Source organism: Littorina saxatilis, linkage group LG10 (genome assembly GCF_037325665.1).
Source record: "Littorina saxatilis isolate snail1 linkage group LG10, US_GU_Lsax_2.0, whole genome shotgun sequence".
Lineage (NCBI taxonomy): Eukaryota > Metazoa > Mollusca > Gastropoda > Littorinimorpha > Littorinidae > Littorina > Littorina saxatilis.
In genome coordinates, this window is record NC_090254.1 from 11030587 (window position 1) to 11055550 (window position 24964).

General features: G+C 41.7%; 1 protein-coding gene and 1 long non-coding RNA gene across 2 annotated transcripts in view; both read left to right on the forward strand.

Moving 5' to 3' along the window:
- Positions 1-23070, forward strand: part of LOC138979156 (metabotropic glutamate receptor 3-like) — a 374871-nt gene extending 351801 nt beyond the window's left edge. Inside the window, exon 12 of the mRNA XM_070351965.1 lies at positions 22861-23070. Coding sequence (XP_070208066.1) covers positions 22861-23018 — 158 coding nt within the window. The 3' untranslated portion in view covers positions 23019-23070. The remainder of the gene's footprint in view (positions 1-22860) is intronic.
- On the forward strand, positions 4500-12182 carry LOC138978166 (uncharacterized). Its single transcript, XR_011459595.1, has 5 exons — positions 4500-5162; positions 5507-5603; positions 6378-6446; positions 6798-6854; positions 11827-12182. It is a non-coding gene; the product is annotated as an uncharacterized lncRNA (long non-coding RNA).
- Positions 23071-24964: the final 1894 nt, after the last annotated feature.

Genomic DNA, 24964 nt, shown 5'->3' on the forward strand with positions numbered 1-24964 from the left:
TCGGTCCACCATTGTGACTTTTTATGTCCCACACTTGAACGCCGTGGACTGTGGGATCCCAGGATATTGTGTGCTGTCCGGTCCTGGCGTCGTCTTCGCGACTATATACAAGGGAGAAAGCATCGGGAGGATGATAAAACTGTTGTAAAAGACGATGGAGACCATCCGTGGGAATGGATGAGCGGACTTCATAGTGGCTTTGGTCGTTTGTCATGTTTTACGCCGGTGTTCTTTCTGCTTATCTCAATCTGTCTGTCTGTCTATCTCTCCACCTCTCTCTCTCAAAAGAGCACATACACACACACACACACACACACACACACACACACACACACACACACACACACACACATTGTCTCTCTCACTCTCGCCATCCTCACCTTCTACAGCCTAATAGAAAATACAACTCGTCTTAGGTTCGAGAAAATCAAAGATCTCTCTCCACCTTACATCCGTGTCCCATCCCTCAATGATTTCTCCAATCCCCCCCACCCCACCCCACCCCCCCCCCCCCCTCGTTTCTTTTCTTCTTTCGTTTTAAAATCCAAGTGGAAAAGATTTAAAAAAATCTCTGTCTATTCTCCGTCTCGCATATCCTTCCCTCGGAAAAATAATGAAATTCGGTTGAATTGACGTACCCCCTCCTCCCCTCTCGGCCCCCGGCCACAGATGTGCTGTTTTGTCTGGAGATATAACAAGTACTGTTTACGACCAGCAGCTAGACCGCACTAATACCTCGGTACCAATCTCTCTTCGCAAGTTTTGATGAACTTTGATAGAATATTACCCGCTACGCTTGCTTCCGGAATGGCGTCTGCTACCACAAGACAGAGGCAGACCCCATAAACGGAAGTTTCTCCAAAAATGGCTTTAGTGGTCTACCATCCCGGCCGGTTATAGTAATTAATACGTCCGGACACCATTGGGACAGATATATATATAACTCCGCGTCTGAGACTGATACAAGAAAATCCCATTCAATGAGGCCTCTGTCAGCAGACGCTTCCAACGCCTTCTCCAATTCCGTGTGATAAGCTAAGCTAGTACACCTCGGAACTCTCCAATCTGATCTGTGCAACTCCTCGGCAAAACTGACAGGGTAACCGCAAAAACGTTTCTAGCGGTCTAAAAAGGCAAATACATTCAAATTACGAAACAGGCAATCCAGCGTCTTATCTTGTTTCCTCCGGACCGACGGCAGACTCGTTTTGATCGATACCCGAGATGCAGTGCGTGCGTAACTTCCGCTTGACTGCCAAATATGGGCATGACGGTGGAGGGGAGGTAATTGCCAGCGCCCGCAGATGGCCGCTATGGGCGACAACTGGCCAGCAGTCCCGTTTAATCACACTTTGGGCGAGATTCACGTTCTGGTACCAAGATGAGGCTTTTACTTTTAGGACGAGAGGGAGACAAGTCGGGTCAAGAGAAAAGGTTGAAGACAGTGGGTAGCGGAGGGGGATGAAGGGCGAGTAAAAAAGTCGATGGGGGCGTGAAGGGATAATAGGAAAATAGAAAGAGGACACGAGAGGGATATAGACAAAGGAACAGCCTGGTTCAGAAACTTCACTAGTATCAAGAGCTAAGTACTGTCATTCTACAATTGAATTCGCAAGCGCCGGTTCATGTGTGTTTGTTTGTGTGTGTGTGTGTGTGTGTGCCAGTGTGTGTGTGTGTCTGTGTGTGTGTGCCAGTGTGTGTGTGTGTGTGTGTGTCTGTGTGTGTGTGCCAGTGTGTGTGTGTGTGTGTGTGTCTGTGTGTGTGTGCCAGTGTGTGTGTGAGTGCGTGTGTGTATGTGTGTGTGCGTGTGTGTGTGGTGTGTGCGTGTGTGTGGTGTGTGCGTGTATGTATGTGTGATTGTGTGTGTGTGTGTGTGTACTCACTAAATTACTTCATACCACACACACACATATACCACACACACATACACACACACGCACACACACACACACACACACACACACACATACACACACACACACACACACACACTACAAAGTGTGACCTCTCACACATAATTATTCAAACATAAGAGGAGAAGGGTTAGGGACTTAGTCTGGAATCAAAAATCAGACACAAGAAGAGGACCACACTAGCACACTGGCGTAAAGCGATACAATGTCGACCCCCTGTGATATATTCAGTAAATTGTTGTTTTGTTTCCGCAATGTTATGTACACCCGCGTATAGTCATGGTCCGTGGATTTCTATTTTCGACTCGTTGTGAAATCCTTTTTCTTTTTGTTTTCATCGTAGTGAGCTTTTGTACATGTGCAAGTGTGCAGTGCTTTCTTTTTCTTGTATTTTTGTTGTGTTTTTTCATGTACCCCCATGGGGTTTCTTGAATAAATCCTTTGCCTTGCCTTGCCTTGATGGCAACGAGAGACAGGGCAGAGGACTTGAGGGGAGTGGGTGGATGGGGATGGTGGAGAGAAGGGGAGACGGGGCAGGGGGGGGGGGTGATTGGGGAGTTGACGGAGGTTACTCCCCCCCCCCTGCCCAGGGTTTGAAAAGGGCATCTCTCCCAGGATGCCATTTTGTCCAGCCGACCGTGAAATTGGCCTTCCCCTCCCAATTCTAAACGCGGGCCGATTACGGCGTATTAGACCTCCTGGTCTCTTCCTTCATTGGCCTGCCCAATCCCCCTCCCATCGAAAAAATGGTCACCCTGCTGTTTTTGCGATCCTCCTCTAAACCAACCCGCCCCCCACTCACACACACATAAACACGTCCTTCTGACGTTCTTTCTTTTGCCAGCATATCTCTTCATTAACAAAAACGCGCATACGCAGGTTCGTGCGCATACGCATGCGCGCACGCATACTCAAACACACGGACACATACGCACTCACACACATACCCCCATACACTCACACTCACACACACACCGGCACACACACACACACACACACACACACACACACACACACACACACAAGCGCAAAAACAGACCTGCCTCACAGAACACCATGTTGTTGTTGGCTCACGAAGTGTAGCCTATGCGATCGTAACTTTGTCTGTCTGTGCGTTTGTGCGTGTGTGTGCGTGTGTGTGTGTATGTCTGTGGTAGAAACTTTAACATTTCCGAGTCTATGTGTGAGTGGTTATCCAAGACTATGGATAAAGCTCGCATAAGATTACGTCACGGTCAAAAGTGTTTGACGTCAATTAATGCATCATGACGGCATGCCTCCCTGTAGTCTTTCTCTCTCGCGTGGTGTGTGTGGTCTCGGTCATTGTTATTTTGAGCGGGCCGAGACTATTTGGCAGTCGTGTCCCTGTAAGTAGTCTACATGCAGACAGACAGATCTAGATCTAGTGTCTCTCTTTCTTGCACAGTGTCACCTAAGCTTACTGTATGTGTGGGTGTGTATGTGTGACGGAGTGATTGAGTTTGTGTTACTGTTTGTCTATTTCTTACGTGAGCCTTGAAGGCTTCGCCTCTTGTTTTTAGTTTTACATGAGCGTCTTTACCTAGCGTGAACCAACCTCACGAGTTCTCTTTTCCTGAATAGTTCCATATTATCTCCCATGTTGTACTCAAATTGCCTGCTTTGAGTACCGTCGTTCCGGCTGGATTTTCTCTTTTCTGATGGCTCGGATGTGATGTAGGAACATGATTATGTATAGTTAAGAGTTTCCGCCGGGGTAGCACCATATTTCCGAGCCAAAACGAAAGTAATTTGATGGTGAAAAACGTAAATACAAAGTGAATAATAGTTTTAAGGCTATTTACAGAGCGCGCAGCCCTTAATGACTGTTTTTTTTAAATACTTCGACATATTTTCTCTAAGATAAGATATAAATCCAGCCATAACATTTAGCAGAACATATTGAAAAACAGCTGGGAAAGACTTCCCCCTATCGAAATTTGCGATCCAAGGGCGGGCAACTCTGCCGGTGTTTACCGCCATTTTGATTTCTGACGTCAGTTCACGGCGTTGTTGGCAACGAAGCAGTTTTACTTTTCGTCTTCTCAACAAGTAAGTAATGTCTTTGCCTATATATGATATATACATTTGAAGTCAATGAATTTAAAAAAACTGAATGTTTTAAGGGAATGTTTGCAAGCATTTATGAAGCCTTGAAGTTGAAGGATTCATCCGCAAAATTGAAACAAACCGAAACTTGTGTTGACTGTCGAGTGTCGTGACTTCACTTCGACACTTGTCCCTCGACCCCAGTTCTGATTTATAATTTCAACCATCACAATGAAATCACTCGAATGTCGGATGGTTAGATTGTTTGAAAACACTTCAATAACTGAGGTACATTGCAGTCACATGTATTTTTGTTAATATTGCAGATCATATTCTGTCCGTGTTCCGTTAAGGTGTTTGACATGTCCGATACTGACTCCTCCCAGTCCTCCTGGTCGGACAGAATTCCACCCTCGCTTGTGGATTCACTTGCTGAAGTATGACATTGTTTCTTTAAAACTAAGTTTGTTTGTTCGTTCATGGGCTGAAACTCCCACGCTTTTATGTGTATGACCGTTTTTACCCTGCCATTTACTATTTAGGCAGCCATACGCCGCTTTCGGAGGAAGCATGCTGGGTATTTTCGTGTTTCTATAACCCACCGAACTCTGACATGGATTACAGGATCTTGTGCTTGCGTGTACACACGGGGGTGTTCGGAAACCGAGGAAAGTCTGCACACAAAGTTGACTCTGAGAAATAAATCTCTCGCTGAACGTGGGGACGAACTCACGCTGACAGCGGCCAACTGGATACAAATCCAGCGCGCTACCGACTGAGCTACATCCCCGCCACAAACTAAGTTATAATGAACATTTAAAAGCTACGTATGAAATACGAGTGAATTTAAGTTCAAGTTGTTAAACAGGGCCATAATGGTGAACTTTTATTTATGTCAGAATCTTTAACTTGATGAAGGAGGACAGCTATGATGAAAGAAGAAGATGGCTGAGTGTAATCCCAAGTCAAGATAACATTTCAAGCTACTTTATTTTAATTTAGTTACCCAGGGAATTCTAGCTGATTCCAACAGGTTGTAAAACTAATGATCATGCATAGCAATGACACAGCTTCATTTCAGGGCAAACAGTCTAAATCATGTGGTTATAATTATGTTCAGAGCCTGTTTTCCAGTACTGACGAGGAGCCTGAAAGTGAAGCAGAATCAGTTATAAATTATGAGTGAGTATATAATATACATGTAACCTTTTAACTTAGATTATGATTTTAATGTTTTATTTATTTTTCACGGAGTTTGCAGGTTGAAGCACATGCCACACTACGTGAATGTAGATTTCTGTCACAGTTTACAAATAACAAATAAACTAGTTCTAAGCACAATATACTTCATAAAGTGCAAGGTTACAATGACAGTAATAAACAATTTAATTGGCCGTCACAAGCAATTGTGGCAGTATAATTTTTGAATTTCCACAGGTGGTGATTTTTTTTTTATCAGTTGCACCTCTTGTTTCCAATCATAAACAACTTTCAACAAGACATATATATATATTCAATCTTTTCAGAGAGTTACTGTGCCGCTGTGGTGAACCATTTAATCATCAGTGGGCCCCAACTGATGCTTGTGACTGTGACAGTGACACATCAATCACTCCTGTAGTTGTAAGATGATCCATTTGTTTGTTTTCTTTTCTACATGTTTTCAATTTTATCGGGCTGGGTGTGGCACAGTATTTTTGTTTGAGTGTTTTTTCTTGAAAATCCTGTGTTACAAAATGTTGATGGTTTCGGTAACAAATTATTTAATGGTTTTCCAACCATTTTAATTTTTATTTTCATGCTTCATGTAAATTGTAATTATCTTCTTTTATTCTTTCTTCATATGACATGGTTTAGTTGTTCAACGTAATTATTCCTGACTTTCTTTCTTTATTTGGTGTTTAACGTCGTTTTCAACCATTCAAGGTTATATCGCGACGGGGAAAGGGGGGAGATGGGATAGGGGAAAGGGGGGATATGGGATAGAGCCACTTGTCAATTGTTTCTTGTTCACAAAAGCACTAATCAAACAATTGCTCCAGGGGCTTGCGACGTAGTAAAATATATGACCTTACTGGGATAAAGCAAGTTTCCAGTACAAAGGACTTAACATTTCTTACCTACTGCTGGACTAAAATCTTTACAAACATTGACTATATTATATACAAGAAACACTTAACAAGGGTAAAAGGAGAAACAGAATCTGTTAGTCGCCTCTTACGACATGCTGGGGAGCATCGGGTAAATTCTTTCTCGTCCCAACCAATATGGGACTCCCCCTAACCCGCCTGCCTTGGCTTCCTGCGTTGGCTTCATATATGTATTGTTATTGATGTAACTGTGTAAGTGTAGGAATAGGAAAGGAAATTGTGTATAATTATTACAATTTTTTTTCAGAACCTTGATGTTGATTCCGAGCGAGTCTGGAGCGAGTCACTGCAGACCCCAGAGTTTTTGAGACATGATGTAGGTTACAACTAACATTCTTATATATACTTAAACAATTTGTATATAGACTAATAAAGGCATTCTGAATGTCACTGCTTCCTCACCAACTCCAAGTCATTGATATATGTACAAATCGATGTCAACGGTATATAACCTACATAGACAGTGAAAACTGGAATACAACATGTACATCATCAAGATATATGTTTTTGTTGTTGTTGTTATTACTTTTGACGTTATAATTTTGATTGAAAGAGCAAGCATAGTTATTTTTCATTAGTAACTTTTGTTTGGCTTGCAGTGTTAATGCCTCTATTAAATGTCATCGCTTATCGCTTTATGTTTATGCTTGTGATCTTCTGCTTTCAGGCTAGCACCGGTACATTGACTCAAACTCAAAGTGATCATCTTGCTTCCTCCAGCACGGTATGTACTCAACTTAATTAAGCGGTTGACATTGAATAGTAATAATAATAACAAAAATAGATAAAAAAAAACTAAGTGCCCATCAAAAGACCTCAAAAATATAAATAGAAGTTCATAATTACTTTTTGATTGTAATCACCATTTCATTCCATGTATACAAATAGTGTTTTAATATTTGTTTCCAATAAATCATTGTACAGAATCCTCGTGAGCTGGGAGGTAAGTACTCAAACTGTTAACACTGTGAAACATGTTGGGACTCAAATGATGAACCAGTAATGTATCTCCCAGCATATCCTTGTCTTCTTCTTCTTCAATTTTCGGACCGCCTTAATTTTGAAGATATTTTGTGAACAATCATCCAAGTGAAATGTACAAATTACACTTATTTTTTCGCCTGAGAGACACTGTGTAAATTTTTCTTCATAATCATCAAAATGGATGCCGCAAAACACAGGCTGTCAACATCATTAAACATAGGTTTCTCATCACCGTTTAGCAATGCTGAGGTGTTGGACATTTGTGGAAAATTATCAAAAATTTCAGATAAATCCATAGCTTCTATAACTGATTTTGCAACTGCTCTTGGACTGAACAGAAATGTGCTGTCTATGCGTGTTAGTTCTCTACAAAGAAAAGTGAGACCTTTAATGGGGGAAGCAAGAAAAGTTACACTTCGGGCCTTATTTAATGTCCTGGAGCCATCATCAACAGCAGGAATTAGTTCAACAACAGTTTCAACTACTTTTTGGCAAACTGTAGAACAAACCAAAGAATCGGTTTTGAACAGTAGTCTTGAAGAAGAACGGGACACAAACTGTAGTTTAATTTCCCAAAACACGGCTCTAAAAGAAACTATCAAAAATAAGAAGCAAGAAAAGAAATTGTTGAAACGAAAACACTGTCGGCTCCTAACTAGGATGCAAAAGTATAAGGAAAATACGTCACAAACAATTCAACAAATCAATGACCTGTTGTCAAAAGAATCAAAAGAAAAGCAAAGCTTGTTGAAAAAAGTCAAAGAACTCAAGAAGAAAAATAATGCATTGGAAGAGAAGGAAGTTGCTTTCAAGTCAAAACATGAAAACCTTTTGAAGGTTTGTGAAAAGATGGTGTTAAAAAGTGAGAAAATACCTGATGTTTGTGAGGAAGAAAAGAAAAAGGAAGATACAATAAATAACCTGAAAGAAAGTATAGTCTACTTACAAAGCTTGCTTCAAGATGAAGCCAACACTGTTATTGAGACAACAAAAGAAGATGGATACACATATAACACTGATACAGTGTTGTGTGTGATGGAGCTACTGGAAAAAGGTGTGGGAGTCCACAACGTTTCTGACGTCATGTCTACTGTTTCTCAGCTGTGTGGAAAGACTCTGTCAAAGCTACCCTCCGTTACCTCTATCAATCGGATGGCAGATCGCCGCGGGAGTCTGACCAGGCAGCAGATTGCTGATGTGCTGACAGAGGAGTCTGACACAACACTTTTGTCTGATGAAACAAGAAAGAGAGGGGACACATTTGAAGTCTTTGTTGTCAGAGGCGGCGAAAAGGAGATTGTTGTTGGTTTAAGAGACATGATTGACAAGAGCGCGGACAGCTGCTTGAGTACATTTAGAAACATATTAGATGACATAGAAGAATCAACGTCTACAAATGCAGGTCACACAATACTGACAAACCTGAAAAATACAATGTCTGACAGAGCGGCTTCTGAAAAAAAGTTCCACCGGCTGTTGCACGATTACAGGGAGGAGGTTCTACCGGAAATGCGTGACAACTGGGAACAGCTTTCAGACAAAGAGAAAGAAAATCTGGCGCAAATGAACAACTTCTATTGTGGCCTACACCTGCTTGTCAACTTTGCAGAAATCAGCAACAAAGTCATCAAAACCTTTGAGGCATCAAGGAAAGCTGCTGATCCAGCTGATGGTGACAGTTCAAAGAGAGATGAAAGTGGTGGTGTGCGTGTTGTGCGTCAGACTTCGAAATGCTTGGCCAGAGGAGCAGATGAAAAAAGCGGTTGTTTTTCTCAGTTTAAAACTTTTTTGCTGATGAGAGAGGACAAGGATGGAGAGGAGAGCATGAACAGAAAGAAACTGACAACCCTGCTTGTTCCATTTCGAGGAAACAGATTTAATATTGTGTTTTTTAACGCAGAAGTTGTTTTCTACCTTCATGAAGAAATCAAGGAATTTTTCAGCAGTGCACACTCGCCATCAAACAACCTCCAGCGAGCAGTTTTTGAAGATCTTCAAATTGAACTGAACCTGGCCATCATCAAAGCACTTGGCATCTGCTCCAAGGTGGTTACAGGTCCTTTTTGGAGAGCTCTGGAAGAAAAGGGAACAACGCTTCAAGAGGCAAATGTTGTTTATGCTCAACTCCATGATTTTCTTCGCGAAGCCCGGGATGATGCCACTGATGTGACGCGGGGTGAACTTGCACCATTCCCCTTGTTAGTCAACAGAGATGCCGTTCACAAGCGTCATATGTCAGAGGATCCCTTTGACAACATTGTTTGTACGGTGCTCCAAGTGATCTTCCGAGCTTGGCTGGACCTCCTCATCAAGGCTGCAGGGGACCACTTACCTGGGGGACGCCACTCAGTTGTGGATGAACGTTTGGCTTCAGAAACGGCATCAGTACCTCGACACAACAAGACTCCCGAACGCGTATTTGGGATGCTAGATGCGCTCATTAAGTTCCGGCCTGTGGCATCTACACTCTGTAATGAAACCTTCGTGATGTTCGCTCTCAACAAAACCAGGGAGTGGTTGGACTCGTTGCCCCCTGAAAAGCTGAACGCATACATGGATATATCCAGACCAGAAGGTAGATCAATCAGAGAAAAATACCAACAGCGCCTGAAGGAGATTGAAGAAAAAAGAAAGCAGTCTCTACACCAAAAAGTACTTGCAAAAGAAAAAAAAGAGCAGAATCGAACTGCAGAAAGACTGACAATTGTGGACAACATGTTGTTCTACGGGCTGTGTCAACACCCTCAACAAGTAGACACAATGCTTTCCTCCATTTCCACCAAGAAGGAAAAGATCAAAGCTCTAAAAACACAGGTGACATTTCGCAAAACAATATTGCAACAGCAGGCAGATAAACACTTGTTCGCGTTCAGTGTCCAAGGCAAGCAGCTAAACGTGAAGGACCTTTCAGCCAATGTGAAAACTTTGATCTGCCAGTGCTTGCAAGACGCGCAGCCATCTGTCTCGCCGTTTGTAGGAAAGTGGGTCCGCCATTTCCAAATCAAAGATGGAAAGCGAACACCCTTTCGTGGCAGGGTTATTTCCTCCGTCCCAGGATATCCCAAGTGGCACAATGTTGTGTATCAGCATGATCCTGCTGTTTATGCGTATAAACTACAAGAGGACTTTGAGGCTGGTGATCTGCATGTATTGGAAGGTATCATTGAATTGATTCTCAAAATGATTGAATTAATTCCTGCTATCAAGAGTTGATATTTTGAAACATAATTGCATGCTTTATTGCATGCTTTATGCTTTAAAATGCATCTTCAGTTATTTCTACAGTGGTCACCGCTGAATAATGTCATTTCAAGACATAGAAAATGTGGTCTTGTTATGCTACATATACTACATGACTTTATATGCATGTATAGTCAAAATGTGGCTGGTCCAAGAAGTTTGGCATTATCTAGCGGTGCAACTGTCTTTGATCTGCATTAGCAATGAAACTCAGAATAAAATTTGTCTTGCATGGGAATGGTCAGCGGATTCGCTGATTTCAAAGTTTGTTTTTCTTTTATCCTTTAGCAAAAAGGATTTGGTCAATGACGTTCATGAATGAAAAGTAACATATTTAGTGAAAAACAATTATCCTAAGAAACTTAAATGTTTAGCGGAAAACAATCCTAAGAAAAAAAAATTGGAATTTTTTATATTCCACAATTCCCATGCACTTTAAAAGAGCATGCCAAAATCAAGCAGTGATTTTGCATCTTTATTTTGCTATTTTCTTCTGGTTATTTGTATTATATACCCCCCGCGGGAGTCCCATATTGGTTGGGACGAGAAAGAATTTACCCGATGCTACCCAGCATGTCGTAAGAGGCAACTAACGGATTCTGTTTCTCCTTTTACCCTTGTTAAGTGTTTCTTGTATAGAATATAGTCAATGTTTGTAAAGATTTTAGTCAAGCAGTATGTAAGAAATGTTAAGTCCTTTGTACTGGAAACTTGCATTCTCCCAGTAAGGTCATATATTGTACTACGTTGCAAGCCCCTGGAGCAATTTTTTGATTAGTGCTTTTGTGAACAAGAAACAATTAACAAGTGGCTCTATCCCATCTCCCCCCTTTCCCCTATCCCATCAACCTTGAATGGTTGAAAACAACGTTAAACACCAAATAAATAAAGAAAGAAAAGAAAGTTGTATTATATTGTGTATTACAGTACACTACATTTGGTTGTGCACGTTAAAGATCCCACGATTGACAAAAGGGTCTTTCCTTGGAAAAATGTATAGACATAGATAAAAATGTCCACCAAAATGTGACTTGGAATAATGGGCCATGAAAAGTAAATACTCGCCGTAATGGCTTCAGATTTACTGGCCAATGTTAATGCGTGATATATTGTGTAAAAAATTCTATCTCACACGGCATACGCGCTTTGAACTTCTAATAAGGCGCTCTATAAATGCCCTTTATTATTATTATTATTGCCTGTTGAAGACCCTGAAAGAGGATCGGGAATTTAATAATATTTGGTCTTTTTCCAAAATGTTTGTGGAATAGTATTTTTTTCTTTTCTCAGCCAAAAAATGACACGTCATGACATAATGCATACAGCATAAACTATTGCAATAACAGCCACCTCTTCCTATAGTATACCAATGCCCCCCACCCCCCCTTCTCCCCCACCCAACCTCCCTCTGTTTGGCTGCATCTAGTTACTAATTTGCTGTAAAATAATACCGTTGTGTTTTCTCTGTTCAGATGCTGTTGACTCTCCACCATCTGCTGTCAAAGACCCTCCACCAGATTTTCCTTTGCCACCATGGAAGAAGCCTCGACTGGATTTTTAAGATTGCAGCTCTGGCCTGGAGGTTCACCGGCAGATTCTCAGGGATGCGCTGCTTCGAGTCACGCAAGCCATCACTGCTGCCAAGGTCGAGCACTTCCACGACCGCATCGCCAACGCCTCTTCATCCAGGGAGCTGTTCTCCATCATGTCCTCTCACCTGGGCTCCTCCACCGCTGCCCCCTTACCCACTGCTCACCCACCACAAGATATCCCGGAGTTATTCTCGGAGTTCTTCAAGGACAAGATTGACAAGCTTCGGAGAACACTCGATCAGCAGCCCTTCGTCCCGTCCCCACCCTCCCCCTCCCCCTCCTTCTCCGGCTCCCCCTCACGTGCTTTCAGCCTGTCACTCAAAACCACGTCAAGCGACTCATCACCAAGACGGCCATCAAGACCTGCGAGCTAGACCCCCTGCCAGGCTTCCTCTTCACCAAGTGTCTGCATGAACAAGCTCCTGCCGTCTATCACAGATATCATCAACATCTCCCTGGCCACAGGCGTCGTTCCCGACTGCTTCAAGTCTGCCGTTGTCCGCCCACTCATCAAGAAGCCCGGCCTTGACGTCAACGAGTTTAAGAACTACCGTCCTGTGTCCAACCTGCCCTTCCTCTCCAAGCTTTTGGAGCGTATCATCCTGGAGCAGTTGAGCGCCCACCTGTCTCGGAACTCGCTGATGCCTGTGTACCAGTCAGCGTACCGCCCTCACCACAGCACCGAGACGGCGCTCCTGCGAATCACCACGGACCTCCTGAACGCAACAGATAGCGGTCTCGTCTCTGCCCTTGTGCTGCTGGACCTTTCCGCAGCCTTCGACACGATCGACCACCAGCTACTCGTCAGTTCCACGTTCGGCATTCACGACACCGCCCTCTCTTGGTTCCGGAACTACCACCGCTCTCAGACTGTCACCACTGATTCGTTCTCTTCTCAGCCTGTCCCTGTTCGCTTCGGCGTCCCACAAGGGTCTGTCCTCGGCCCTGTCCTTTTCACCCTGTACACCCAACCCCTCTCCCTGGTCATCGAACGCCACGGCTTGAACTACAACTCGAGGGTCTTCGGATCCACAGGACTTTTGAAGACTCAGCCGGTAAAGCTGATTTTGAAGGAGGGTTCAAAGCCATACAGTGTGTCAACAGCGCGTCGAGTACCTTTCCCTATCCAGAAACAAGTCAAGGAGCAGCTTGACAAGATGGAGAGGGATGCGGTCATCAAGAAGGTGACAGAAGCGACCGACTACTGTGCGCCGATCGTCCCAGTCCGGAAGTAAGGAGGCAAAATAAGAATATGTGTGGACTACAAGAAACTAAACAAAAACATCAAGCGGCCACATCTTATGCTGCCAAATCTGGAGGATATTGCGCCACAACTGAAGAACTCCAAAGTGTTCACCACTTTTGATGTTTCAAGTGGATTCTGGCAGGTGCCGCTTGACAAAGACAGTGCTCACCTCACGACATTCATCACCAGCTTCGGTCAGTACTGTTTTCTCCGGTTACCTATGGGCATCAACGTGGGACCAGAGGAGTTCCAGCGCAAGATGTCGGAGACGATGAATGGACTCAGAGGGTGTGAGGTCATCATGGACGACATTCTCATTCACGGGGAAACACAGAAAGAGCACGACGAGAGACTGTCGCAGGCGCTGAAGCGAATCGAGGCGTCAGGCTTGAAGCTGAATCATGACAAGTGTCACTTCAGTAAGTCAGAGGTAGCGTTATTTGGACACAGAATCAGCAGTGATGGCATATGACCCGACCCAGGAAAAGTGGACGCTATAACAAAGTTAGAGCCACCAAAGAACGTGACTGAACTGAAACGCGTAATCGGCATGATCAACTACCTTGGCCGATTCACCAAAGACCTGTCGATGACAATGAAGCCGATGACAGACCTACTTCGGAAGGACGTTCAGTGGAGATGGGACAGCGCACAGAGCGAAGCCTTCGAGAAGGTGAAGCTGATCATCGTTAATCTACCCTCGCTCCTGTTCTACAGTGTGGATCGACAGACTGTAGTATGTGCTGACGCAAGCAGTTTTGGCCTCGGTGCTGTGCTCTTACAGCACAATGACAGCGGTGACCTTGAACAAATTACATTTGCGTCCAGAACAATGACCCCAGCAGAACAGCGCTACAGTCAAATTGAGAAGGAATGCTTGGCGAGCGTTTGGGCGTGTGAGAAGTTCTACAAATATGTGGGAATGTTGGGTGGAAGGACAAGGATATATAGCACAGGCAGAGGAGCATACAATTAAGACACCAAAGACAGAGGTTGCTTTAACTTATCTTTTATTGAAGGAAATGTAACTAAAAATAACCACTCAAGTAGCTTATCTAAATCAGAAATATTCCAACAGTTTAGATAAATCTGGTAGCAACCAGAACCAATGCTAGAAGTTATAAATTAGAAACAATGAACAGAAATCTGATATAGACCAGAACTAGAAATTATTAATCCTGGTATTTACCGGTACCAGAATCAGCTAGAAACAGTGTTATAAGGTAATTATTCTAGTAGCAACCAGAAATAGAAACTATGAATTCTGGTAGCAATTAAACCAGAAACAATATATGTAGGTAAGACAAGAATTTCTGGTGTAAACCAGAAATAGAAACTATGAATGCAAGCCTAGAATTGTCTGGTGCAAACCAGAAATAGTGTAATAAGGTAATTATTCTAGTAGCCAGAAAGCAGTGTAAAGAAGAAGGCACTAAAAGAAAAGAAAATACAATTATAAACAACATGCCTTCTAAGTCACACATGACATAATACAAAGCACAAACCAATGAATGTAACCTTTGTCAAAATAATCATGACAATTATGGACAAGTAACAATACAGCCAAAATCCTGCAGACACAGCATTCTCTGAAAGAGAATCCACAGTGAGTTAAACAACTCCACAACAGCTAATGTCAAGGGAAGTAACCAACATCTTCCCTTAGGCCTAAGCCTTGCATAGGAAAATGCTTTGCATAAATTAACCAACTGCATGAACCGCAACTGCACAATAATTGTTATTATTAGGCATGTTCATCGCCATGAAGACACATCTTCATTGAGTTGAATAATAACGGCAAGAATAAGAAAGATAACTCGGGCATGGGGTAGGCGCAGGCTCCCATGCTTCAAAATGAAGCGTTAGACAACAGTCTATTACTTTACAGGGAAGCGCGACCAAATCATATCGCTTTAGATTAAAAGTCTGTTTTGCATCTATGCGACTGCACAAAATGTTAGGTTTTTATCAGTCGCAAAGCTCTTCTGTAGGCAAACGCCTTTAAAGTGCAACATGGGAATTAATAGTTAAAAATGTGCAGCCTGTAGACAATATCTTCCTATTGTCTGAGATCTTAACTCAGAAGATCTCTATCATTCTCATGCCTGAATTCATCAAAGGAATGATAATCAAAATTGACAAGACTATGTACAGGTAAAGGGGTAATACAAATGAAGAATATCAAAATATCAATGTATGAAAATGCATGTGGCAAACAGAGTAGAACCAGTAGAGTGACACAGGAAATAATACATAACATGACTGGCTCACACAAAGCCAGACAAAAGACAGGGAGAGAGAGGATCAGGCTAACACATTTAGTCTGAATAACAACCAACACCCAGGTTGCTTTAGGTATGAACAAGTAGTTAACTATATAGCTTCAGATGTTATCCGGCAATGGCTGTTGATTGAATACATTCTTAACTGGGAAAATGAGCAGGGAAGGTAAGCCATGTGCATGTGTACAAGTTATGCTTAGGTGTCTTGATCTTGATCTTGATGGTTCCGCTGCTGGGTGCCAGAAGACTGGCATAAATGCAGCGGGGGAGAGTGCGGCAGCCTAATGGTGGTCGGCTGCTAGCTTGGCTTTAAAGATGCCAATGCTTTTGGAGGTCACAATATTGTCCTCAAGTAAATTTCAGTCTTGTGCCGTCTTCACAAAAAAAGGAGTTCCTAAACTGATCAGTGCGGCCTTGGGGCACTGAATAGGGTCTAGAGTTGTTTCTTGAATACTGTGAGACGATGTTGGATGTGTGATGGTCAGAGTGTCTCACTGGCCTGATTTTACGGCCTTGCTTCTGCTCAGTTAAGAACTGGTGTGATGGTAGTGCCGGTACCAGCCCCTCAACCACCCTATAGAAGAACGTCAGACGGAGTTGTTGACATCGCTGTTGCAGAGGTTGGAGTCCAGTTTTCTCTAGGAGTCTGGTGACGCTGCCGGGGGTCGACGACCTGAAGTCGCCTGTGATAAACCTCGAAGCTTTGCGTTGTACGCGTTCGATGCAGTCGATGTCTTTCTTCAGGTAGGGGTCCCAGACAACCGCCCCATACTCCAGGAAGGGACGCACAAGGGAGAGGTAGGCCTGCTGACAGCAACGAGGCGGGCAGCGTTGGAGGTTGCGGCGGAGAAAGCCGAGGGTGCAGTTAGCTTTTTTAGTGATAGAAGAAATGTGGGGGCTCCATTTCATGTCGTCTGAGAGGAGAATGCCAAGGTAGGGTGTGGATCTAACGTTTTGGAGGATGCTGTTGTCCAGTTGGTAATAGAAGTCAAAGGATTTGTTTATACTGAGGATATAGCATTTAGAGGCGTTGTGGCGCATGCCCCAGGTAACCGCCCACTCTTCGAGGTGTCTGAGTCACTCTGAGGTCTTGTTGCAGGGATTGGTGATCCGTGAAGGAGTTTATTTCCCTATAGAGCAGGCAGTCATCGGCGAACAAGCGGACGTGGGACGATACGGAGGCTGGCAGGTCGTTAATAATGGACAAGGAAGAGTAGTGGGCCGAGCACCGTCCCCTGCGGGACGCCAGAGTCTAATGTAGTTGATTCGGATGAAGTACTCTCGAGTACAACTTTCATGGAGCGCTTAGTGAGGAAGGACGTGAGCCAGTTGAGTAGGGGGCCGTTTATGCCATAACAGAAGAGTTTGTGGAGAAGGTGGGGGTGGGGAACAGTGTCGAACGCTTTAGAAAAATCAAGCACAGCGACATCTACTTGTTTTCTTTGGTCGAAGGTGGTCAAGAGGTCGTGGGTTGTGGTGAGAAGTTGGGTTTCACATGAGAATCCGGAACGGAAACCATGGTTTAGATACGTGAGGATGTTATGCGAGTCGAGATGTGTGAAGATGTGGCGGTATATAATATGTTCTAAAATTTTGCAAGGGATGGAAGTGAGGGAGATGGGACGATAGTTCGCGGGGAGGTGGCGATCACCCTTTTTGAATAAACAGATGTTGGCCTGGAGCCAGTCGGAAGGGAGAGAACCACTATCCAGGGATCTCTGGAAGATAGCACAGAGAGCAGGTGAAATCTGGTCGGCGCAGGTCTTTTCCCCAAACTGAAATGGCGGGAAAAAGGGACAAACCGAACAGAGGGAAAATAGTGAAGGGGGCCGCTCTGTCATTTCACGGGGGACGCCGATCAAAATGGCGGGCACTACAATCTTACATCAGCCAATTAACCGTCAACGACATATGGCTTGAAATGCAAAAACATGATAAAACACATGAAACATAACACATCACAAAACTTCATAAAGCATGTCATGTTGCCGTACACTTCACCTATACACAGTTACGGTTACAGTGCTGGAAACAAAGAATGATCCTCAGCGAAGCGAAAACTGAGAACTTCTTTGTTCATCAACCCAACTGGCTAACAAGCGGAATTCCGTCCAGCAAAGAAAAATAACAAAAAACAGTCATATAGGTTTTCGCATCCATGGGAGGTAATCGGAACCGACCAAACAGACTGAGCCAGTAGCGCGACATATGTCGTGACAACCAGGTGACAGTATACGTAAAGTAGCGCGCCATATGTCGCGACAACCAGCCTAAGGGTTAACAGAGAGAAAAATAACAAAAAACAGTCATATAGGTTTTCGCATCCATTAGAGGTAATCGGAACCGACCAAACAGACTGAGCCAGTAGCGCGACATATGTCGTGACAACCAGGTGACAGTATACGACCCCGGAAAGTTTACAGGCCTTATAGTTATTTCTTAAAATTTCTGTGGTTTATTATCCAAAATGAGATACCTTGACTTTGAGGATGTATTTTCTTGCAATGATGTTATTTGTTTAACTGAAACCAAACTGGATGATGTCGATTAGTGTGAGGTTGACGGTTTTGTCTGTTTTAGAAAAAGCAGAAATGAATGTAAGCGTAAATCAGGCGGAGTCGCAGTCTATGTGAGAAAATATGGCATTCAGATTGTTGAGCACATTTCATTTAGAAAGAGGATTGATGAAAAATTACACTGGAAGGCTCGCCATATGCTAGACTAAACGCCTTTCAGGAAATAGAGGAAACTATTTTGTTTTTGGGCATATATTAATATAACATATTAATTGTTGGGGATTTGAATGCCAGGACCGGGGAAGTAAAAGATTTTGTGGAGGATTGCCAGGAGATGGACGAAATGATTGATATTGTTTGGTCTATGGATATCATTAGAATGTATGGAATAAGACAAATTAGAAGTTCAATGGATAAAGTAATAAATAACCTTGGTCATTCCGTGATTGATTTTTGTAAAAGCCAAGGTCTGTTGATTGTGAATAGTAGGATGGGTGCTGATGAAGGAGTAGGCAAGTTAACATGTAAGAATGCTAGCCTAGTTGACTATGTAATTGCCTCCCCAAGTGTATTTTCACTTATTGATAGTTTAGTTTTAGCATTGGTGATTTTGATGAATGTATGTCTGATGTACATTGCCCTGTGCACTTTAGTCTTTCTGTAGGCCGTGTTGATGGTCTAAATGCTGAAGATAAAAAAAGTAAAGTTAAGGATGATTGTTTTTTAGCGTTGGTGATTTTGATGAATGTATGTCTGATGTACATTGCCCTGTGCACTTTAGTCTTTCTGTAGGCCTTGTTGATGGTCTAAATGCTGAAGATAAAAAAAGTAAAGTTAAGGATGATTGTTTTTTAGCGTTGGTGATTTTGATGAATGTATGTCTGAAATGTACTTTGCCCTGTGCACTTTAGTCTTTCTGTAGGCCTTGTTGATGGTATAAATGCTGAAGATAAAAAAAAAAGTAAAGTTAAGGATGAATGTATCGATTGGAGATTGGATTTCCCTTCTTTGAGTCATGTGACGTCAGAGGCCGACAAAACTTTATAATTTGGCTTTTCAGGTTGACCGAAACTTCAAAGGAACTAAAAAACAAAAAACGTCATGTGTTTGATTGCATGTGTGTGTGCTGTTCAATGTCAAAACAACAACAAAGTGAGTACATGACGTGTGTTTTGTAGTTCCTTTGAAGTTTCGGTCAACCTGAAACGCCCAAATATGAAGCTTATGTGTTTGATTGCATGTGGATTGCATGCATGTGTTTGTGTGCTCGTTCAATCGTCAAAACAACAACAAAGTCATAGTACCTGAAAGGAATTCGATCGATACATAAATGTTATTTGCGTGTTTGACCAAAATATGACATTTTACACAGATCTCGACAGTCATTGTTCACCTCGACCGCTAGCGCGGTCTCGGAGAACAATGACTGTCTCGATCTGTGTAAAATGTCATATTTTGGTCAAACACGCAAATAACGTATATTGTTTTTTAGCGTTGGTGATTTTGATGAATGTATGTCTGATGTACATTGCCCTGTGCACTTTAGTCTTTCTGTAGGCCTTGTTGATGGTCTAAATGCTGAAGATAAAAAAAGTAAAGTTAAGGATGATTGTTTTTTAGCTTTGGTGATTTTGATGAATGTATGTCTGATGTACATTGCCCTGTGCACTTTAGTCTTTCTGTAGGCCGTGTTGATGGTCTAAATGCTGAAGATAAAAAAAGTAAAGTTAAGGATGATTGTTTTTTAGCGTTGGTGATTTTGATGAATGTATGTCTGATGTACATTGCCCTGTGCACTTTAGTCTTTCTGTAGGCCTTGTTGATGGTCTAAATGCTGAAGATAAAAAAAGTAAAGTTAAGGATGATTGTTTTTTAGCGTTGGTGATTTTGATGAATGTATGTCTGATGTACATTGCCCTGTGCACTTTAGTCTTTCTGTAGGCCTTGTTGATGGTCTAAATGCTGAAGATAAAAAAAGTAAAGTTAAGGATGATTGTTTTTTAGCGTTGGTGATTTTGATGAATGTATGTCTGATGTACATTGCCCTGTGCACTTTAGTCTTTCTGTAGGCCTTGTTGATGGTCTAAATGCTGAAGATAAAAAAAGTAAAGTTAAGGATGATTGTTTTTTAGCTTTGGTGATTTTGATGAATGTATGTCTGATGTACATTGCCCTGTGCACTTTAGTCTTTCTGTAGGCCTTGTTGATGGTCTATATGCTGAAGATAAAAAAGTAAAGTTAAGGATGATTGTTTTTTAGCGTTGGTGATTTTGATGAATGTATGTCTGATGTACATTGCCCTGTGCACTTTAGTCTTTCTGTAGGCCGTGTTGATGGTCTAAATGCTGAAGATAAAAAAAGTAAAGTTAAGGATGATTGTTTTTTAGCGTTGGTGATTTTGATGAATGTATGTCTGATGTACATTGCCCTGTGCACTTTAGTCTTTCTGTAGGCCGTGTTGATGGTCTAAATGCTGAAGATAAAAAAAGTAAAGTTAAGGATGATTGTTTTTTAGCGTTGGTGATTTTGATGAATGTATGTCTGATGTACATTGCCCTGTGCACTTTAGTCTTTCTGTAGGCCTTGTTGACGGTCTAAATGCTGAAGATAAAAAAAGTAAAGTTAAGGATGATTGTTTTTTAGCGTTGGTGATTTTGATGAATGTATGTCTGATGTACATTGCCCTGTGCACTTTAGTCTTTCTGTAGGCCGTGTTGATGGTCTAAATGCTGAAGATAAAAAAAGTAAAGTTAAGGATGATTGTTTTTTAGCGTTGGTGATTTTGATGAATGTATGTCTGATGTACATTGCCCTGTGCACTTTAGTCTTTCTGTAGGCCTTGTTGATGGTCTAAATGCTGAAGATAAAAAAAGTAAAGTTAAGGATGATTGTTTTTTAGCGTTGGTGATTTTGATGAATGTATGTCTGATGTACATTGCCCTGTGCACTTTAGTCTTTCTGTAGGCCGTGTTGATGGTCTAAATGCTGAAGATAAAAAAAGTAAAGTTAAGGATGATTGTTTTTTAGCATTGGTGATTTTGATGAATGTATGTCTGATGTACATTGCCCTGTGCACTTTAGTCTTTGTGTAGGCCTTGTTGATGGTCTAAATGCTGAAGATAAAAAAGTAAAGTTAAGGATGATTGTTTTTTAGCGTTGGTGATTTTGATGAATGTATGTCTGATGTACATTGCCCTGTGCACTTTAGTCTTTCTGTAGGCCTTGTTGCTGAAGATACAAAAGTAAAGTTAAGGATGATTGTTTTTCTGCTGATGTTGTAAAATCAAGATGGAAAGTTGGCGAAGAACAGAATTTTGTGCAATGTATTGATGATGAACAAATTATGGCAGTTGATAGGCGCTTGAATGAATTGGCAACAAATATGAATTGTGTTTTGCAAACTGATGTTGATGACTTGACAAAAAATTTATGTAATCTGATGTTGGATGCTGCATGTAAATTACTAATTAGATATGTTGAAAAAACCTGGAAATAAGAAATGGAAGCAGAAAGTGTCTGGTACAACGACGTTAAACACCAATTAACTAACTAACTAATACATTTCTAATGCTTCAGTAAGCTGATTATGCTTAATGCAATCATTCATTATTATTACAAATCATAATCTAGCTTTTCAAACATAAAATTAGTGTTGTAAAAGGAGTCTGTCATCATTTCAAGGGAAAAACGCAGCAAAATTGTGAAACGCATACAAAGAAACATCTTTTTTTTTTTACTCCTTACAACAATCTTTGTTCAGGGTGGGTTTTTTTTTAAGAAGTATATGTAACCCAATATTGTTGTGTAATTTTCAACTGCATTGTGATCAAATCTTGTCTGTATTGGGACGGGGACGCGTTTTGCATAAACGTCAAAATGGGGTACTGATAGTCTGTCACTTTAAAAATTCATAGTAAATTCACCGTTCCATATTTTTTAATTCTGCTTTTGGAAATGATATTCTAAAGCATTGAATATTATTATCAAATAAAAAATAAAAAATAAATAATTAAAATAAAATATCCTTGGTTCATGCTACTTTACCTCACATGTTAAGTTCAACAACACGAAATATGCTGCTAGTAGTGTCATAAAAGGACAACATTAATGGCCGTGTGGCTATTCTATGACCGAATGGTTGGTTTATTTTACTGAGAAAAAAATGTTCCTTGAGTTGTTGACCTTGTGTGTACTATCATGGGCTTGTACACAGCTTCTTATGAATGCTCTCCTGTTGTATACAATTCACAATTCACTGATATCATTAGCATGGGGTAGTCGTCCGCGTTGTCCTCTTGTTGATGGAAATGTTAGCGTACATGCCGGTGTCACGAACTGAAAACTCTGCCTGAACAATCACTCTCAATGCGGTCAATGCGCATGCGCTAACATGGGGAGATTAATCAGGTCATGAACAACCTAACCTTACCCTAACCCTAATCATAACCCTAACCCATGGTTCGTTCTGTCTAAGGGTCGCATTTTTTTTAAGTCCAAGATTGGTGCATGCGCAATGACAGCATAAGCTGCATTGAGAGGGATTGTTCAGCAGAGTTTTCAGTTCGTGACACCGGCTCATGTTGGTACCCTTTTTATCGACATGTCATTTGCAAACAGTCAGCATGTTAAAAATATACTTTGCTATCACACTATAGTCCACTCTTTGACTAAAATTTATGTTTCTTATAATTTCCATATAAGGTAAAAAGGTGGTGTACTGTACAGCTTTAGAAAAAGCGGGAAAACCATGCTGTACCTTTGTGAGCATGCGCCCTGAAGAGCTAAACCATTGTGTAGTTATGTGTATTATTCGGACGATATTTTTCAGAAAATGTGTGATAAACATTCAATATCACCCTCTTGTTTGCAGATATGGAAATGACGCAACGCTTGCGGGCATCCGGGTCTTTCAGCAGCGCGTTCAGCACGAGCGCCACGCAGACCTACTGCAGCAACGGTAACAGCATCAGCACGCAGACGCTTGACAGTATGGAGCGTGACTTTGACGATGATGACGTGGAGTTATGACGTCTTTGCTATATTGCGTCACTTTCCGTTCTGGAGTTCGAATTGTGAAGAAATATGAAGTTTTTGTTGCATTTTTGTGTGTTGGAAGAATGATTAAGCTTATGACATCCTTGCTGTATTGCGTCATTTTCCATGTAGGAGTTCATTATATGACATTTCTTATTTATTGCGTCACGTTTTATGTTGGCGTTTGAATTAATAAGAAATGAAAGTTTGTGTGCTTGATTATGTTTCAGAAAAATGACCGTATAAGGCCTAAAAAAAAAATAGGTGTGGTTACGGTAACCCGACCTACCCTATTTTTAGGGGCCGACCCTATAACTTTTTTATTACATTTGTCAAAAAAGAAAAGAAAAAAAAAAGAAAACGAGTGCAGAAAACGCAATGAAAGCGAAATCGCCCGAGTCGCACACTTATTTCCCTGTCAAGTAGGTTTAATTTGTACACATTAGAAAAAAAAGTAACAAATAAAAAAAAAGTGATTGCCTACCTTCCTACCCTATTTTTTTTGGCTATGTTACCGTAACCACACCTATATTTTTTTTGTGCCTAAATTCATGTGTATGAATTATCACCGGTTGTTGATGTGAGGTTCTTGTCCCCGTCATTATGTGCATTAGAACACGTTTGGTAGAAATGAAGGACTTATCAATTTGTCTTATTGTGGTGAACCCCTATCTTGTTCCTGTGTGTTTTCTTAAAGTGAGTCGTCTACCGTGTTTTTTAAGATAATCATCTCCAGCACAAGATCCTGGCATTGAAAATGCTGTCGCTTTCATTTCAGAGAGCAGACTTTGGCGAACGAAACAATGAAACGAAAGTTCAGTGCTGTGTCTTCCTTAAGTTGATTGCAAAGCGAGGGGTGCCAACCGTCCGAATTTTGGCATTATTACTTTATAATTGAAAAAAAATGACTCGGAATTCCTATAACCAAACAAAACTGCGCTTATCAACATTTCCACAATTACAGCCCCCGTTAACGAAAGCGCGTGAGCTGTTGCTGGGTTAAGAAAGCTTCATGTGAATCTATCAAATAGCTAGCATAATGAGCATACTTCTGTTCTTCTGGACGAGGAGTCAGAAAAGCATTATGGACCATGATTACATAAAAGCAGGAGTGCAACACTGGATTTTGTTTGTTTGCTTAACGCCCAGCCGACCACGAAGGGCCATATCAGGGCGGTGTTGCTTTGACATATATAACGTGCGCCACACACAAGACAGAAGTCGCAGCAGAGGCTTGATGTCTCACCCAGTCACATTATTCTGACACCGGACCAACTCAGTCCGCAACACTGGATGAAATATTTCTTTCTTTATTTGGTGTTTAACGTCCTTTTCAACCACGAAGGTTATATCGCGACGGACTGGATGAAATGAAAAGCAGCATATCAAGTAAGGAACGAAATGAATGAGCCTCTTTTCTGCGATCGTTCCCGTGAATGTTGACCTAAAAACATAAGAATTGAACAAAAACACTGAGAGTTGAACCAAAATATTGAGAGTTGATCAAAAATACTGTGAGTTGACCTAAACTATTGTGAGTTGACCAAAATGCAAAGTGTTGACCAAAAATACTGAGAGTTGACCCAAAATATTGGGGGAGTTGACCAAAAAGGCAAAGTGTTGACCAAAAATACTGTGAGTTTGTAAAAATTAAAAAAAACTGAAAGACGACCAAAAAATACTTAGAGTTGACCAAAAATAGTGACGGATTTGTCTAATAATACACACAGTTTGGGGTTGGCACCTCTGCTAAGCTATCACAGTCCGGGAAGTGCAAGATACACCAAAGGAAACGTTAAAGGGTCGGTTTGACCTTGAGCATGGACACAGAAACTTGAACTTGAGAGTTGTCGGTTGTTTTCTTCTTAGTCTTCTTCTTGTTGTTCTTTTTACATTTAGTCAAGTTTTGACTAAATGTTTTAACGTAGAGGGGGGAATCG